This window comes from Homarus americanus, unplaced genomic scaffold, assembly GCF_018991925.1.
Source record: "Homarus americanus isolate GMGI-L3 unplaced genomic scaffold, GMGI_Hamer_2.0 scaffold56333, whole genome shotgun sequence".
NCBI lineage: Eukaryota > Metazoa > Arthropoda > Malacostraca > Decapoda > Nephropidae > Homarus > Homarus americanus.
Genome location: NW_024734940.1, coordinates 12,212,617 through 12,232,087, shown reverse-complemented (window position 1 = coordinate 12,232,087; position 19,471 = coordinate 12,212,617). Strand labels below are relative to the sequence as shown.

Here is a 19,471-nt window from a genome sequence, read left to right as displayed (position 1 = left end):
GTATATGACACACACACACGAGTACGACCGTTAATACACGATCCAGATGACTGACTGAACCACCAACCACAACAAAAACAGAAAGTTTATGTTTATTTCAGAATATAGTGTTAACACTAATGGTGAGCAGCCACCACCAGGTAACACTCCAAGGAGCCACCACCAGGTAACACTCCAAGGAGCCACCACCAGGTAACACTCCAAGGAGCCACCACCAGGTAACACTCCAAGGAGCCACCACCAGGTAACACTCAAGGAGCCACCAACCAGGTAACACTCCAACCACCAGAGTAACACTCAAGGGCCACCACCAGGTACCACCACACTCCAGGTAACCTCCCACCAGGTAACACTCAAGGAGCCACCACCAGGTAACACTCAAGGAGCCACCACCAGGTAACACTCCAAGGAGCCACCACCAGGTAACACTCAAGGGGGAGCCACCACAGGTAACACTCCAAGGAGCCACCACCAGGTAACACTCCAAGGAGCCACCACCAGTAACACTCCAAGGAGCCACCAACAGGTAACAAGGCTAACACAAGGAGCCACCAACAGGTAACACTCAAGGAGCCACCAACAGGTAACACTCCAAGGAGCCACCACCACACTCCAGAGCCACCAACAGGTAACACTCCAAGGAGCCACCACCAGGTAACACTCAAGGAGCCACCACCAGGTAACACTCAAGGAGCCACCAACAGGTAACACCAAACACTCCCACCAACAGGTAACCTCAAGCCACCAGGTAACACTCAAAGCCACCACCAAGTAACCTCAAGGAGCCACCAACAGGTAACACTCCAAGGAGCCACCAACAGGTAAAGTAACCTCAAGGAGCCACCACCAGCACTCCAAGGAAGCCACCAAGGTAACACTCCAAGGAGCCACCACCAAGTAACACTCCAAGGAGCCACCACCAGGTAACACTCCAAGGAGCCACCACCAAGTAACACTCCAAGGAGCCACCACCAGGTAATAACGGCATAAGGAACATCTCAACTAACAAAATTATCACTGTTAACCATTTCCTTTATGACATAATGACTCACCTAAAAAAATTAAGCTTCCCCAGTAAACAAAATTACCTTAAAGTTCATTTGTGTAAAAAAGAAAAAAACCATTTAGTAAATCTTTCCTTCAGAAGATAAAGGTGCAGGGTGGCAGAATAATCAACGATCAGTCTTTATGAAAACAAAATCAAAAAGCACAAACAGGTGTGAAAGACTTAATGTTAAACTGTGAGTCATGCCACAGCTCAGGAGTCAAGGACATGGTGCGGTAGAGGAGGGATTAAATATTATGAGAATACACAAGATTAGCAGCAAGTTCTTACGTGACCTTCAACACACGGGGGGGGACTGGTTACTGGTTGAGGCAGGGAAACTGTGGTCTTCCATTACATACCATACAGGGTGTCCATACATCATCTGACCCATTCTAATATTAACTTCAAGAACATTACAGATACAACGCGATCGCTTTATTATACTCGACCAACAACGCGCTCGCTTTCTCTCTCTTGTTTTGGTCGACTTCCACACACATGCAACGTGTTCTGTCTCTTATATATTTGATGTGGGTTAAATAATTCATGGATACTGTGGACGTCTGTTCAGAATACCAAACTAAACAGAAGATATGATAATAAAGGAAGATAAATGGAGTTTGACCTTGACTGTATACCACCTAAAACAAAACACAGTAATTACAAAGTGTGACGTACAGGTATTACCTTGAGAAAGGACTTTTAACTGGTTTAATAGATTTCATTGACAACCAACAACCAACCCGACCAACCAACCCGACACCATTTATACTTCTTCCACGATGCTGCATAAACTGTGGCTGTGATAGTGAGTGAGGTAACTGGTAAAATGTGACAGTGAATGTATGTGAAAGTGAGACATATCTGGTTAGACGTGACACTGAATGTATGTGATAGTGAGTGTGATCATTAGTTAGATATTATATAAGTAAATTATCAAAAAAATAAAGACCAAATAAAATAATAATATATCCAAAATGGCCACTAGACATACCATTAACCCCCTGCCAAAAAATATAGCACACAGCATGATGCCATAGTGGTTAAGTTTCAGACTTTAAACTACACTTGGTTAAGGCATCGGCAACGTACAGTGTCATCTGGACGGGAAGGACCACATAACGTACTGTACTTTCCTCACCGTGGGGCCCATGTACTCCACCACACCACATGACTCTATAACTGGCCATGGTATTCTTGTTACATTGTCTTCAAAACCAAAGTGGTAAAGTTCACTAAATATTGCCAATTATCTCCTGAGAAGTTTCATGGGAGATGCTACTCACTCCCTAATGAAAATACAACACAGTGAGTATTACCAGAGTAGGTGTTGTCCGTCGAAGCAATAGTAAGATACCCAAGTATACAGTGGCATCTCTCGCCCTCTTCCTGCCCCCAAAAAATATACATAACCTCTAATTTTCTACTTTACTTCATTTTACTCCCCAACAACACCCCAGTTAATACTCAAGTGACAGTAGTATGTATAAAATGTTTCTTCTCTATTATAACTTATTTCTAATTTATCGAACATTTCCTGTGTTTTCTTTCCCTCATTTCTCTTTATTAATTCTTCAATGTTAATATTTCTTTACCTGTCCTATGTTCACACAACAACTCTCTGTCATATAAACCTCGATATATAAATCAACTATGGGTCTTAATACTGCGCACGCACACACACACACACACACACACACACACACACACAGTACTTTTCTACACTACGAGCACTACTTCACTTTTGCCGGGTCTTAACTTTTTTTATCGGCAGCTGAGGAATCCCGACTTTACCCTCATGAAGACAAAAATTGGAATATTGGGAACATGAAAAGTCCACTGATGAGGGCTGCCATTCTTACAGCTAGGAATACTCTTGATGCTACACACGACCCATAATGCTGTACAGTACCCATGATGCTGTACAATACCCATGATGCTATACAGTGCCCATGATGCTGTACAGTACTCATGATGAATCTTGGTGAGTGGGGTCAAGGAAAACTAAAAAAAAAAAAAAGAGAGAGAGAGAGAGAGAGAGAGAGAGTTCTGGTCATCATAGAGAACAATAGTAACTGTACCATACATTTATACTCTCACAAGCTACAGATTTAATATGTACGAGTATTACACCATAGAGTACGAGTAATAGGGTCAAGGTCGTCCTCCACCTTACACCATGCGGTACGAGAGATTCAAGAGGAGTCACACGCTATGTAAAAAATAATAATACAAATGTTTCATCTATCCCTTGAACTACTACTATTCCTCCATCTATTACTTGAACTATTACTCCTCCTCCTCCATCTATTACTTGAACTGCTCCCCCTTCTACTCTTCCTTCACCTATGACTTGAATTATTCCTCGACTGATACTTTGAGACGGTCTGCTTGTTAAATAAATAAAAATAACAACACAACCAAGCACAAGTTGCAGTGGGAGTCTTCAGAGATGATGTGTTTTTCCAGACAAGAACCAAAAATCAATTGCCTCTGAAATCATAACAGATCCAAAAGGAGGGATGACTACGACAGCTAAAGGTTGGTAAAGCAGCTAACAGGTTCCCAGACTCTTAGAAGAAGTTATTATTGTGAAGATCAACACCCAACAGCATCATGCACATGTTTATAATCATGCAAAGGACTACTGTACTACCAGAGTCCAGCCAAGTTCTGATAATCAAACATTTATTCTTGTAATACACAAATAACAATATTTTCTGGTCAAAAGTGACTTAATTAAAAAAATTTTATTGTCAAGAAAAAGTAGTACAATACGTACAAGATTTACATACAATATAGCATACTATTATATTTAGGAGTTTGATTGTCAAAATGGCTTAGATAACATAACAAGGAGGGCATGTGACACCCTTAAAAAAGAAACACATTACTCACCAGTGCTGGGTCCAAGGAGGAGGCAAGACTAGAGTTAGAACAAGAGTGTGGGGGGAGGAGGTCCATAGGGGGATGTTCACCACCACTACTGGCGTCCCCCATGTCACTCCCTGGCCCACTCTCTAATCCCCAGTCCTCCTCCTCCTCTTCTATAGAGATGTCTTCTTTCACAACCTGTTCAGACACCATCATTAATTAAAAGGTCTTCACTATTACCATTATACCTTAAACTTGATCATTACCACAACCAGTTTCATGGATTAAAAACTAATATGAACACGACTTTTGTAAATTAATTTCTATTCAAATTTCACAATATTCCAATTGATAAACAAAAATGAGATGTGATCACGGACTCACCACTTCATCGTCGGGTTTTGCAGAACTCGGTCTCCAGGAGGGACCCGGCACAGGATCCGATTCATCTCGATTCCTGTCTTGACAGTTAACTTCCAAGGGAGTCATCGGCACCGGAGAGCGTGGCGGTTGTGGCGTGTGTGGAGGCTGAGGCGTACTTGCTTTAAACTTATAGTCTTCCGGCGAATTTTCCTTGTTCCCGTAGTGAGGTTGATCCGGAGAGGCAGAATGAGTGCATTCATTCTGGGCGTTATCAGATTGTGACACAGAAGATGAGGAGGATTTTTGTGACAGGTCGTACGGACTGTTAGGTTCTTGAGGAGACAAATTACTATACATAAGTCCTAGCCCACCGGACATATATTCTGGGTCTCTCGCTCTTTTTCTCTTTGGCGGCGGACTGGACGAAGGCTCTGGGGGCGGTCTGGGGGTTGGGACCTCTCTTGTCGATCGGTCTGCTTTTCTGAGTTGGATGGGATCATCTGGGACGGCTAGACCCTTGACCTGCAGCCCTTCTGCGGTCTTAATTAGTGACGCTAGGTTGTGGTGAGGCACGTTAACTTCTCCTCGGTACATAAAATCTAATAATGCCTCCAAGTCTCTGGCTGATACATCTTTCATAAATACGATGGGATGTTTGCAAGGATTCTTTGTGAACATTTCTTTAAAGTAATCACTACATGTTGATAGCACGAATTTGTGCGCTGGATACTGTTTTCCACCACACGCTAGTGTCACATCGATGAATACTTCCTGCAAAGAAAAAGACGACTCAGTTTATATGACACTTCATTTGATGAAAGTATATGAGGAGAAATATCCCTATTTGTTGTGAAGAGTAAGGGAACTAATGTGTACTGATGGTGTAGAGAAGCCAATGACAGATTATGAAGGGTAATTATTCCTTGTACAATTACCTCCATCAGATATACAGAGTCAAGAGATATTCCATCCACACATTAATAACTAACAACATAACTACCTAACTAACAATACCATCATTATAAGTCAATGTCATTGTCTGGGGTGAGATACTGTAACACACTCAGTTTGGGGGCTGTTTAAGGGGCATCTGGGGGTTAATTAAGGGGGTGACTAGGGGCTGTTTAAGGGGCATCTGGGGGTTAATTAAGGGGGTGACTAAGGGGCATGGGGGTTAATTAAGGGGGTGACTAGGGGCTGTTTAAGGGGCATCTGGGGGTTAATTAAGGGGGTGACTAGGGGCTGTTTAAGGATGTATTTGGGGGCTCTTAAGGGAGGGGGATTGTCTGAGAGCTATTTAAGGGAGATATCTGAGGGCTGCTTAGCTTCCTAATAAGACATAAAATATAAGAGAACAAAGGCCAAAATAATCCAGTCTGAAGAGGGCCACCGTCCCTACAGCTAACTTCCACTGATGATGGCCGCCATCCTTACAGATCCACGCCCTAATATTATCAAAGAAACTTGGCAAGTGAGGTGACTGTCCCCCGAGGGTAACAATGAGAGAGAGGAATGCATTTAAGGAGCTAAAAAAATATATATATATACATTGTGCCCCAGCCAGTAGCGACCAGCCATTCTATGAGGTGTGTAACTGATGTGGTTGGAAGACTCTCAAGTGATACAACTTATCCTACACTGCATTGAGATGATGGAAGGAGATGCATTTATGGTGGCTGAAGAGTATCTCGGCCAGAGGGATGCAATGACCTAACCAGAAATGAATAACCTAGTGTCATTTTTCCTCAGTAAATTATGTACCTGTACAGTAATTGGTGTTTCTCTTCTAAGAAATAAAATTGACTTAAGTGCTGTTACTCTGACCTTACTGAGAGAGAATATTTTTTGGGGTATGATGATTTTACTGAATATGTATGTATGTATCTATCTATCTACATACTTATCTACAGTATCTCTCTCTATCTATTATTTACATGCATTGATAATTAGGAGGAACGTAGTAAATGGTGTTGTATGTAACCTTTTGTCCATCTCTACTGAGCAGTCATTTATAACCAGTCTGTAAGATCTCAAATGACAAGAGGAATTTGGGCTAATTTTAAAACAAGTGAACCTGAACAAGACGCTGTGTTTCAGACTAAATCCTGGGGTCATGATGAAGGTGAAGTAAAACAATGAAACTTGTCCCCTTTTGGTCAATATGTTTCTTTTAGGAACTTCAGTGTATAGTTTACATCATACTGGTACTGTATAGAACTACTGTACTCTGATGATCTGAAATACAATGTCCTGTATATGTACTGTCACCCACAGAATTCCTCTCGTCTCTCCTGAAACATGAACCCCAAGATTCAGATCTGTGAATCCGAAGCATTTGTGGACAGAATAAAGCATCAGTGTCTGCTGCTTCGGGATCACGAGTCTGAATCTCGGGTTCGTGGGCAGCACGAGAGGCGACGGGACTTTGTGGGTGACTGTACAACACAAATTCTCACCTGCTAACAAATCTAATATATCAAAAACAATTAACTTTAGTGAGGGTTGTGCCTGACAGGTGAGGCAGTGACTCACCTGGTCCCTGAGTATTGTGAGTATATCCGCAAAAGTGGACTTGTGATTGTTCCACTTAAGTGACAGCAGCTCGTCCGTCATCGTGTTTATTCTGGAAGAAAAATGTTTCAGTCAGTTAGATATATTAATGGAAGTGGTCTATGATTTGTTTATTTTATTATTTTATTTTATTATACTGTATTTATCGTTTCACCAATTATGAGTTCACTACTCGTTCGGACAGTTGGTCTGTTCTTTGTTACGACCTTTACTGTCCAGTGTTGGTACAGGAGGAAACAGGAGTACTGTACTGTACTAGGAAAAAAAACCTGCCATGTTTGGTAGAGTCACACTGGATAACACCCTTCTCATATCTGTCCTGGGCCGGGGACTGAACCCAGGACTCGGTGATGATTTGTTTAACACTGATGTTCAACTATAAAGCACAGATTATTGATGAATTAACAGAATAATTATTGATACAGTATTACATATATAATCAATTACATTAGCACTTATTTACACCTACAGTACAGTACTTCCAAGGATCTAACATTACAGTACTGTACTTAAATGACATAATTAAGAGATGCACAAAACTAAGATCACCTGAAATTAGACACCCTAACTTATTTCATCTGAAGATTATCATTAGTAATACCTGGGTCAGTTAGATTAGGTAAAGCAATATGTAAATCAGGTTAGATTAGGAAGTGTTAGGGTAAATTAGGTTAAGTGAGATTAAGTTGGGTTAGATTAGTTTTATGGTAGATAATCTTCATATGATATAAGCTGGGGTGTCTGATCTTCAGGTAACCCCCAAAACTATTTCATTAACCATTTATCTAATATCAAAGCTGCCGTCAAGCACTGATTGGTCAAACAGAAATGAACAAAATCCTCTCTCTTCATCTTTACCTCGAAAATATAATGCAAATGATTCTTCACCTTTTAACAGTACAGACGTATATACAGATGGAGGAAATTCTAAACCCAGGAAGTAAATAACAAACCTAACACACGATTTGGCAAGGAGTCTTATAAACAACATCCAACCAACACACATCCATGAAAATAGCTGAGAGGAGACAGAGGCGAGAACAGGAAAAAGGAGCGGCTGGGAGAGGGGTAGTAGGAGAGGTCTCAAGGCTAGGAAGGAGGAGGAGAGAGAGAGAGAGAGGTGTGTGGGTCAGGATCGGTTGCAGCAGGCGGGTTAGATTAGACCTGGCCGACCTTGAGTGGAGCGACCAGCCCAGGTTTTTGTGAGGGGGCGCAACGATCTCATTCATGGTCCCTCTAGCACTCACTACCCAACCCACCCACCCACACCATCCCACTCACCCACAAACCCACCACGGTAGATAAGTGGAGCACACGGCACAGGTACCACCCACGGGAAGCTAGCCAAAAAAAAAAAAATAATCCCAACTAGGTCCTGGGGTAAGTACGTAACGTAATAACAGTTGATTGTGGTGTTCAAGCGTGTCGGGTAAATGAGGAAATACAAGTCTGGTGTAATAGTGAGGGTTCAGTATAGGATTACCACACAATATATATATATATATATATATATATATATATATATATATATATATATATATATATATATATATATATATCACTGTGGCCATACGAGTATCATTGTGGCCATACGAGTATCAGTGGCCATACGAGTAACTGTCAGTGGCCATACGAGTGCCTATCACCGTGGCCATGCAAGTATCATTGTGATCATACGAGTATCACTGTGGCCATAGGAGTAACCACCACTGGCCATAGGAGTAACCATCACTGGTCATACGAGTATTACTGTGGCCATATGACTATCACTGTGGCCATACGAGTATCACTGTGGCCATATGAGTATCTCTCACTGTGGCCATACAAGTGCCTATCATTGTGGCCATACGAGTAACTCACTGTGGCCATACGAGTGCCTATCATTGTGGCCATACGAGTAACTCACTGTGGCCATATGAGTGCCTATCACTGTGGCCATACGAGTAACTATCACTGTGGCCATATACGAGTGCCTGTCACTGTGGCCATATATACACAAGTACTTTTTATATTATTCCCCAAGTGAACATACACAATTATATACATGTTCATGGATGTATTCTGTGCATACATTCACCACAGAAATGTATTAGTCACTTAAACGAAAATATTTTTTTATCTTAACCAATAAAAAAGAACATAAAAGGTGGTTTATGTAGCTGGTAATAAACATAACTTGAGAACAAATTAACAAATAGATGATGTCATTAGCAAGAAACACAGGTAGCTTCATTATATATACAAGGTTAAATGTATACTACCAGCAAATGGCAATAAACTTGTTATATCCAGACACAATTATTCTATAAATACCAAAGGCGTCTTGTTTGTTGACTTTAGAAGCATTTTATATTTTTATTTACTAAGATTTATTAAGTTTAGTAAAAGGAGATGATATGGTAAACATACATTAAGAGTTTGTTCATGGTGAGGTGAGACCCGCCCACCCACCACCCAGGGCACAAGGTTGCTGCTAAATATAATCTAGTGACCTTGTAGGTATAGCCTCAGGTAACACACACTCTTCGTCTTCACTAAATAACTTACCGCCATCGTATTGCACCATAAACATGCCTCTCCTTCCACCTCACCTACGTGTTTTTTTTTTAAGTTTTGTTGATGAAGAAAGAAGTGAGGGAGGTGAGGGCAGTGTTATATGTGATATGCTGGGTGACGCTCCCTCCCATGTAACGGTGGCCAACACTCAGTTACTCTAACCTTTAAAATACTTTCCCAAAAATATTCCACCGTATTAATAACTGAGAATTAAGGGCCTTTCTTGGTGTATATAAATAAATACAAACATCTTAGTGAGAGGATTCAGGACAGTGTATACAACTGAGAAAGAGAGATGATGGGGTGAAAAGTGACAAAGACTGAAAATACATTACAAAGGTCTCTCCCCCCTCCCCCCCCTCCCCCTAAACAGCTGCCAGGCATCACACATGTCACCCGCGTAACGTCACGAGCCTCTGAGGGGGAGTGAGAACCAAGCTTGCCAAGAGTCGCTGGTTCTCACATGACCCAGCACTCTTACGCCTCAAAGTTCCTCCCTCACTCTGGCCTATAATTCTCCCCTCAATAACTATTACATCACCACAGTTGGCCATCTCATCACCAAAACGTCTGGTCTTCCATAACCGAGCACTAGATCACCACACACATCATCACTTAACCAGACATAAACACTCGCCCGTCTGGCATAAAATAATATGAAGCAACTCGTCACTGCGCCAGATGGTTGCCGGTGTTGGCGGGTGTACGATAACACACACAAACCAGGTGGTCACACAGCTGCGCGGCCGTCACGCACTAGAACTGTCCCAACAATACTTCCACATCACCACTACTGTAACACCCCCCCTTCTAAACGTCTCTTATAGTAGTTATGATCATTTAGAAACACTCATCGGCGGCATTAGACTCACGTACTAGTTTACGCTCAGACTGTTTAAGAACGATAGGAGTGCACGCCGCCGCAGCGCACGTACACGCACATCTGTCGCCGCTCCCCACCCGCAACGTACTGGCATCGAGCCCGCACTTCCACACTTCCACCCAACACTAATATCGGTCATGACAATCTACTCAAACCACACACACACACACACACAGACAGACAGACACACACATATATACAAGAAAATCATTCAAAGTCTCAGATAACATTACATCGTTATCGCGAAGTTTGATTCATTACGTACTGCACCAAACATGTGTAGAGAGAGAGAGAGAGAGAGAGACCTAATAACAGAAGACGGGACCAGCGGAGGAAACTGTGTGTGTGTGTGTGTGTGTGTGTGTGTAGGAAACAACAATAACAAGAACACAGGCCAGAGAAGAGTGCGCACTACTACACACACCAACAAGGGGGGGGGCATGCAGCAACAGCATCAACACACACACACACGCAGCTAGGCATCAACACACACACACACACACGTAGCTAGGCATCATCACACACACACACACGTAGCTAGTATCAACACACACACACACACGCAGCCAGGCATCAACACACACACACACACGCAGCTACACACACGCAGCCAGGCATCAACACACACACACACGTAGCTAGGCATCAACACACACACACACACGTAGCTAGGCATCAACACACACACACACACGTAGCTAGCATCACACACACACACACACACGCAGCTAGGCATAAACCTCGAAAATACAGCAGTTAATATAAGACAATATTATCAAGGTGGGAAGATTAGTACAGTAATAGTTTACGAATGGCGATTTGAACCGCCCTGACAGACGAGTAAAAATATATAATAATTACTATATATTTCATCCTGTATACAAGTAATTCGATAATAATAATAATAATAAAACGTAACAATATTTCTTAAAACAATACTGATACTTTACCGGAAATATATTGGATTATAATAACATACAATACAATTTCTTCAGACAAAACCACACACACACACACACACACACACACACACATTACCTGAGTTTTCCTAGACATTTCATAAATACTGATGCGTTCACTTGTGACTTTTGGCGGAACAAATATTTGATGTGTGTGTGTGTGTGTGTGTGTGTGTGTGTGTGTGTGTGTGTGTGTGTGTGTGTGAACCCAAAACACAATAACCCAATACAATCATTACCAATAACATAACACCATAACATATAGTGTACATTATCCCCCCACCGTAAATACCTGTACACTAATACCTACTACCGATATTATGAAGCACTATTGACAGCTCTTAGGTTAGGTCAGGTTAGGTTTGGTTAGGTTAGTGTTTTCCTCCTGTACCGTGAGATAGAGGCAGGTGTGTAAAGACGTAACACACACACACACACACAACTCTGAACCTTCGATACAGTATAACCTCTATTTAACGGACTATATAGGAGGAAAATCCGTTATATAGAGGAGTCCGTTATATAGAGGAGTCCGTTATATAGAGGAGTCCGTTATATAGAGGAGTCCGTTATACAGAGGAGTCCGTTATACAGAGGAGTCCGTTATATAGAGGAGTCCATTAAACAGAGGAGTCCGTTATACAGAGGAGTCCGTTATATAGAGGAGTCCATTATGCAGTGATAAGAGGCTGTATACGTCACTGGTGGTCTCGGGCTAGATTCATCCTCAACTCTGACCTATGGCTTCCCGACCCTCAGTTGTTTGTTTGTTTGTTTGTGTTTTTGTACCAGCGTGAAAACAAAGAGACTGTGAGAGGAAGAGGAGGTGGTGTCTTGAGTGTGTCTAGATGTGTTTGTGTGTCTGTGTACGTGTGTGTGTGTGTCTGTGTTTGAGTGTGTGTGTGTATCTGTATGTGTATGTACGTATGTGTGTTTGTGTATTGCCACCGCCTATTTCTATACACAAGACATATATTTTTTAATAAACTAATAAACTACAAAAGGTTTATTAATACTGAAGAATGTGATCACCTGAAGATTAGCTCCCCACAGTTTATTTCACCTGTTGATTAAACACCCTAATGCTACCTGGGGAGGTTAGGTTAGGTTAACATTAGATTAGGTTATCATTAGGTTAGGTTACGTTAGGTTAGGTTAACATTAGATTAGGTTATCGTTAGGTTATCATTAGGTTAGGTTAGGTTAGGTTAGGTTAGGTTAACATTAGATTAGGTTATCATTAGGTTAGGTTACGTTAGGTTAATGTGAGGTTAGGTTAGTATTAAGTTGGGGTGGGGTGGGGTTGGGTGGGTTGGGTGGGGTGGGTTTGGTGGGTTGGGTGGGGTGGGTTGGGTGGGTTGGGTGGGGTAGGGTGGGTAATGTTCAGGTGAGCACACTACAGTAGAGCCCGGGGTAAAAACAAAACACAAGAGGTACTGACCCAGCGGTGGATACAATCGGAGCACAATGACTGGTCCTGCGAATTAAAGAAACACAAACACGGATTAGATGGATAGATAGATGGATAGATAGATAGATAGATAGATAGATAGATGGTAAAATCATCATACAAGTTAACAAATTAGTTCACCATGTATATAAACAATACAGGTATACAGTGTAATTAGACTGTACAGGTATTCAATTACATCAAATTATACACAACATTGGAACAAGGTCTATATTAATAATAATTCTTATATCTGCGATACCTATAACAATTACGATACCTATAACAATTACGATACTTATAACAATTACGATACTTATAACAATTACGATACCTATAATAATTACGATACCTAAACAATTACGATACTTATAACAATTACGATACCTAAACAATTACGATACCTAAACAATTACGATACCATAACAATTACGATACCTATAACAATTACGATACTTATAACAATTACGATACTTATAACAATTACGATACCTATAATAATTACGATACCTAAACAATTACGATACTTATAACAATTACGATACCTAAACAATTACGATACCTAAACAATTACGATACTTATAACAATTACGATACCTCCTACATGGTCATCATCTGTTGGTGGTGAGGAGACGTAAAAAAGGAGGTGGAGGTATAAAAGGTGGTGGAGAGGGAGGTAGTGGTGGAGTACGACAGGTGGTACTCCAACACACACTGTGGTGGGCGGGAGTGCAGGGGGGCGGATGTGAGCCACTGACTGACGCCACTAGTAACGGTGACGCTACAATTATGGTGGTGATGGTGGCGAGTGTAGTGGTGGCGGGTGTAGTGGTGGTGACAGGTGTAGTGGTGGTGGTGACAGGTGTGGCGGTAGTGGTGGCAGTACAGGTGAAGGCAGCGGGGGCAGGGCACGGAGGTGAGGGCACAGCCAACATGATCGTGGGAGACGGTGTGTGTGTGTGTGTGTGTGTGTGTGTGTGTGTCATCCTCTCCTGCACACACACCTACAAGAGTTACCTGGGTCTTGCTACTACCTGCTGCCCCACACCTGTACCACACCTTTATTAGTTGTAATTAAATATAAAACGGATCACGTGAAGATTAGCCACCCACTAGCTAACCTAACCTAACGCTAGCCTAACCTAACCGGATCACCTGAAGAATCGTCGCCCCAGAGTCCGGCAGGGAGACAATTCTTCAGGTGGGATATCCTGGGGTGACGATTCTTCAGGTGATCCGCCCAACCTAATCTAACCCAACCTAACCTAATCTAACCCTGCCTAACCTAACCTAACCCCCCAGGCAGCGTCAGGGTGTTTAAACATGAGGTGTGTGATGGTATGACGTCAGGTGTGGAGAAGAGCAGGGAGGGTGGCAGGGAGAAGGGGAGACAGGGAGACAGTGAGGGAGGGTGGCAGGGAGAAAGGAGGGGGGCATGAGGAGACAGTGAGGGAGGGGTGGCAAGGAAGGGGAGACAGAGAGACAGTAAGGGAGGGTGGCAGGGAGAAGGGGAGACAGAGTTAGCGGAGAAGGGAGACAGTGTGGCAGGGAGAAGGGGAGACAGGAGACAGTGAGGGGGGGAGAATTGTAAGGGAAAGGGAGACAGAGACGATAGGGAGGGTGGCAGGGAGAAGGAGACAGAGAGAGACAGTAGGGAGGGTGGCAGGGAGGGGGGAGACAGGGTGTGGGGGGAGAAGGGTGGAGAGCCTGATGCTACAGGTGACCATCAGAGGTACAGGTGAGGTGCTTGTGGGCGGTGTGCCTGACCTTGGAGACGCAGCCCCCTCTGTAAGAAGAGGAGGGTAGAGGAGACAAAAGAGGAGGATAGGAAAAGAAGAAGGAGGTGGCTTACCGAGCGAGAGAGAGAGAGAGAAGGAGGGAGGGAGGAAGAGTGCTCCCAGGCCTTGTTACAACCTTCATCATAACAGGCAGAGAATCTTCGAGCCAGACACACACACACACACACACACACACACACACACACACACACACACACACACACACACACACACACACACACACACACACACACAGGTACTCATGACCCGTCGTGGTAATAACATCTCAATAGCTCACATTTCTACTTCACAAGTGAGATATACTGTCCCTCACACCTGTAATTAAGGTTCTCAGGTGACTATTGGCAGGTAAACCTTAGTATGTGTCATGCACCTGTAATCTCACCCACAGGTAACAGAACCTCGATGCTTCTTATGATAACAGGAAGATAGCGGAGGTTATTGATATAAAATGGAGTATATCCCACACCTGTTACGTCCCACACCTGTCACACCCCACACCTGTCTCATCCAGTCTCCCAGTTAAGAGAATTTACTTTACTGTGAAGGAGGAAACTGGATAATATTAATACCTCCACACACACACACACACACACACACACACACACACCTGGATATCATTAACCTCTTAAAACGGTCTTTCGGTGAGTGTATGAACGTCATGTGATTCTTCCTCCCACCACCTTTCCCTCCTTTCTTCCTTCCTCCTCCTCCTCTCCTTTCCTCCTCCTCTCCCTTCCACCTCTCCCTCCCTTCCTCCTCCTTTCCCTTCCTTCCTCCTCCTCCTCTTCCTCCTCCTCACGCCGGAAGTTAGTGGTCAACCCGCGACTCTCTCACACAACTATTTCCCCGTGAAATTCCTCCCTGAATAACTGCTGTACTGTCCGTGTGTGTGTGGGGGTGGTTAGGTTAGGTTGTGAAAGATGATCTGCAATACACCGTAGCGTCCCCCGCCCCCTGTTTGTGAGTTAAGTAGTAGTTGTAGTGGCATTAGTGAAAGTGAGGAGCCTCTACAACTACTAATGGGGGGTGTGTAGTGGGGGTAGGGTGTGGTGTATTAGTGTGTGGGGGTGTGGTGGGGTGGTGCAGTATTGGGGGGTGTAGTAGTGGGGGTGGTAGGGTGTGGTAGCAGTAGTGTGGGGGGGTGTAGTAGTGGGGTGGTAGGGTGTGTGTGTGGGGGGTGTGTGGGGTGGTAGCAGTAGTGTGGGGGGTAGTGGGGTGGTGGTGTGGTAGCAGTAGTGTGTGGGGGTAGTAGGGGTGGTGGTGGTGTAGTGTGGTGTGGTAGCAGTAGTGTGGGGGTACTTTTACCATCTACACTTCCTCAGGTCAACGACACCACTACACTCTCTCGCTCGCTCTCTCTCTCCCCGACGCTTACTGCTTTCATCTCTCTCTCTCTCTATATATATATATATATATATATATATATATATATATATATATATAATTACGATACTTCAAATATAACTTGTATTGATTACTATGTGTGTGTGTGTGTGTGTGTGTGTGTGTGTGTGTGTGTGTGTGTGAACGTTCTCTCTCATAACTGACTGACAAGATCCACAAAAACACTAAGATTGACACCAGGTGGTGGGCGGCAAGAGCAGGTGGTGGGTGGTAAGAGAGGTGTGGTGGGCGGCAAGAGCAGGTGGTGGGTGGTAAGAGAGGGTGTGATGGGCGGCAAGAGCAGGTTGTGGGTGGTAGAGAGGTGTGGTGGGCAGCAAAGCGGGTTGTGGGTGGTAGAGAGGTGTGATGGCGGCAAGAGCAGGTTGTGGGTAAGAGGTGTGGTGGGCGTCAGAGGCAGGTGGCTGGTATGAAGAGCGAGTGGCAGGTGGAACGGGCGGTGGGTGGCAGATGCGGATGATGGGCGGCAGGGTGTGGATGATGCAAATGGTGGGTGGGTGGGTGGCAATAGCGGGCGGGTGAGACAGGGAGTTCTTCCACCACCACACACACACACCTCACTCGCGTGTTTGCGTTACGGTCGCTTTACATCAACGTTCTTCACGAGCTGTTGACTGGCTGGCTAACTGACTGGCTGGCTAACTGACTGGCTGGCGTCTGACTGGCTAACTGACTGGTTGACGGGTCGCTGGCTGGCTAACTGACTGGCTAACTGACTGGCTGGCTAACTGACTGGCTGGCTAACTGACTAACTGGTTAACTGACTGACTGGTTATCTGACTGGGCACCTGACTAACTAGACATTAACCACGACTAAACAACCACACATTCGGTCAACACACAGTAATTAATAACACAGGTATGTCTTAACCTTTGACCCCGTGACCTTGAGAGAGAGATGGCCTTAATGTTGAATAAACACCCTCCTCCTCCCCCCTCCACATCACCACCACCACCACTATCACACCACCACCACCTATCACCACCACCACTATCACCAACCACTGAGATTATTTACGTATTAAATTAGACTTTTTCCTAAAATTTCCCGACAAGTTGAACAGTATACGACTCTTAAGTGGACCGGTATAGGTGATGGTGGACCGGTACAGGTGGGTGATGGTGGACCAGTACAGGTGGGTGATGGTGGACCAGTACAGGTGGGTGACGGTGGACCGGTACAGGTGGGTGATGGTGGACCGGACCAGAGTGGGTGACGGTGGACCGGTACAGGTGGTTGATGACGGATGAGGCAGTTGGTTACCAGAGCGTGTAAAAAATCATGAGGTTGAGCCGTGGCATAACTTGCATCAAACTACTTGTGTTGTCCTTGGCGGGTGTAAGTGGGAGGGGGTGCTGGAAAAGGGAATGGAGAGGGGGAGGGAGGGAGGGTGCTGGAAGGGAAGGGAATGGAAAGGAGAGAGGGAGGAGGGAGGGAGAAGATGAGGGGTGCTGGAAGGAAGGGGAATGGAGGGGGGAGAGGGAGGAGGAAGACAGGCAAGCAGGAGAGGTAATGAGTGTACACCAACACCAGCTGTGGGGCCGCTTAGGAGTCACACACACACACACACACACACACACACACACACACACACACACACACACACACACACACACACACACACAAAACACACTCCAAAGTCAACATGAAAAAACACAAGCGACCCTCTCCTTCCCTCTCTTCCTTCCTTCCTCCTTCCTTCTCTCTCCTCCCTCTCCCTCACCTGCCATGTTGTCGTTGAGGCTAGTTAAGTGAGTGAGTGTGTGTGTGTGTGTGTGTGTGTGTGTGTGTGTGTGTGTGTGTATGTGTGTGTGTGTGTGTGTGTGATGGTGAAGACGACCCATCACCAACACTCCCCAACCAACAACAACAAAAAAACAACAACAAGAAAACAAAGAAAATTAACCATAGAGAAAAACAAAAGGAAAAAGAATCCACAAATTACCTAAACCGGAACTGTGTATCTCAAGGTTGTATCAAGGGTAAAACAGTGCATCATGTACACCCAGGCCTTAACCCTTCCCCCTCCCCCCTACCCTAATTGTCACCATCATAGGAGGGGGGGGGGAAGGAGGAGGAGGGGGGGAAGCACCCATAGAACCTAACCTAACCAAAGAGTCTTAAGGTTTTGCTTTCGGTCAAGTCAAGGAGTGCGTCTCAGGGTTGGCTGGTAGTGGAGAGAAGCGTAGTTTGAGGGTGTGAGGAGGAGAGGGGGAGGAGCGTAGGTGCAGGAGCTGGTTGGTTCAGGTCTCATGGTACAGATACACACACACATACATACATACATACACAGCCTCTTTATATAGCCTTGTGTATTGTTAAAAGTATATGCAGCATAATTTCGTCTCTTAACCATGATTTACAACCATTACCTACAACCACCAACCACAACCTACAACCACCAACCACAACCTACAACCATTACCACCAACCACCAACCACAACCACCAACCATTACCACCAACCACCAACCACAACCACCAACCATGCACGTCTCACTTCTATCTACAGAGATGATTTGTTTACACCTGTATTTTATAGTACTTCAAGGATCACTTCAACTCGTTCACTCACACCTTAACTCACTCACTTCTTCACTAACTCAAGTCACACACACACACACACACACACACAGCCTCTGTTTGTTGGGAAGCAAGCTGGAAATTGCTGTGTGTGTGTTACTGTCCATACCTGTCAAAAAATTTCAATTTATAACAAAGAAACGAACCAGAAGCCAAATAGCGCGCCCCCCCCTCCCTCTCTCTCTCTCTCCCGCCCCCCTCTCCGGCCCCTCCGTCTCTCTCTCTCCGCTACCCCCTCTCCGGCCCCCCCTTTCTCTCTCTCCCCCCTCACCCCCTCCCCAAACCCCCTTTCTCTCTCTCTCCACCCCCACCCCTTCCCTCCATCTTCTTTCCGCTCCCCCGCCTCAAACAACAGCTTCACGAGGTTTATAAGTCAAAGAAAGTTGCGAAAGTTGAGGGGTGAGGGGGGGGGAGAGAAAGTAGCGGTGTTTGGGGCCAAGAGAAATTCACGAATACCTCCATCCATCCCCAGACACGTCACGGTCCACTGTGTGTACGCCAGAGTCACGCCACACTTGGAATTGAACACCTGTAAACGCCTGTAAAATACCTGTAAACACCTGTATATGTAGTGTCACAGATGTACAGTTGCTCACATTTCCATCTGGTACAGTTAGCATTACCCATCCTCTCTCTCTCTCTCTCTCTCTCTCTCTCTCTCTCTCCATGATGTGTGAACCCAGAGAGTATCAAAGCATTATACATATATATGAGAGAGAGAGAGAGAGAGAGAGAGAGAGAGAGAGAATGACTGACAACACTATCTGTACCAGGTGTAAGTGTGGTCAACTGTACACACACACACACACCTGTTCACTATAATACACCGCGGCTGTAGTCACCACACATCCTTCCCAACACTGGTATGGTAAGAGTATGATGTTCACTCAAGGTGGCAACAGGTAATGTATTTCTTAACTGTGTATTGCGGTCCACTTCATGCAACACCTGAGACCACCTGTGTTGCACCTGTCTGTCTCC

General features: G+C 44.5%; 1 protein-coding gene across 8 annotated transcripts in view; it reads right to left on the bottom strand.

The window, feature by feature from the left end:
• The window catches only part of LOC121870672 (protein abrupt-like), a 46,601-nt gene that overhangs the window by 17,409 nt on the left and 9,721 nt on the right, over positions 1 to 19,471 (bottom strand). For 5 of the 8 annotated variants that reach the window (XM_042372598.1, XM_042372595.1, XM_042372596.1 and 2 more), the window contains exons 2-5: positions 12,696 to 12,731; positions 6,818 to 6,908; positions 4,307 to 5,056; positions 3,947 to 4,120 (exon numbers count right to left, since the gene is read on the bottom strand). In XM_042372598.1, the coding sequence (XP_042228532.1) occupies positions 3,947 to 4,120; positions 4,307 to 5,056; positions 6,818 to 6,898 (1,005 nt within the window). In that variant the 5' untranslated portion in view covers positions 6,899 to 6,908; positions 12,696 to 12,731. Of the gene's footprint in view, positions 1 to 3,946; positions 4,121 to 4,306; positions 5,057 to 6,817; positions 6,909 to 10,284; positions 10,372 to 12,695; positions 12,732 to 19,471 lie in introns of those variants that run through there. The other 3 variants (XM_042372599.1, XM_042372600.1, XM_042372601.1) reach the window with 3 other exon arrangements.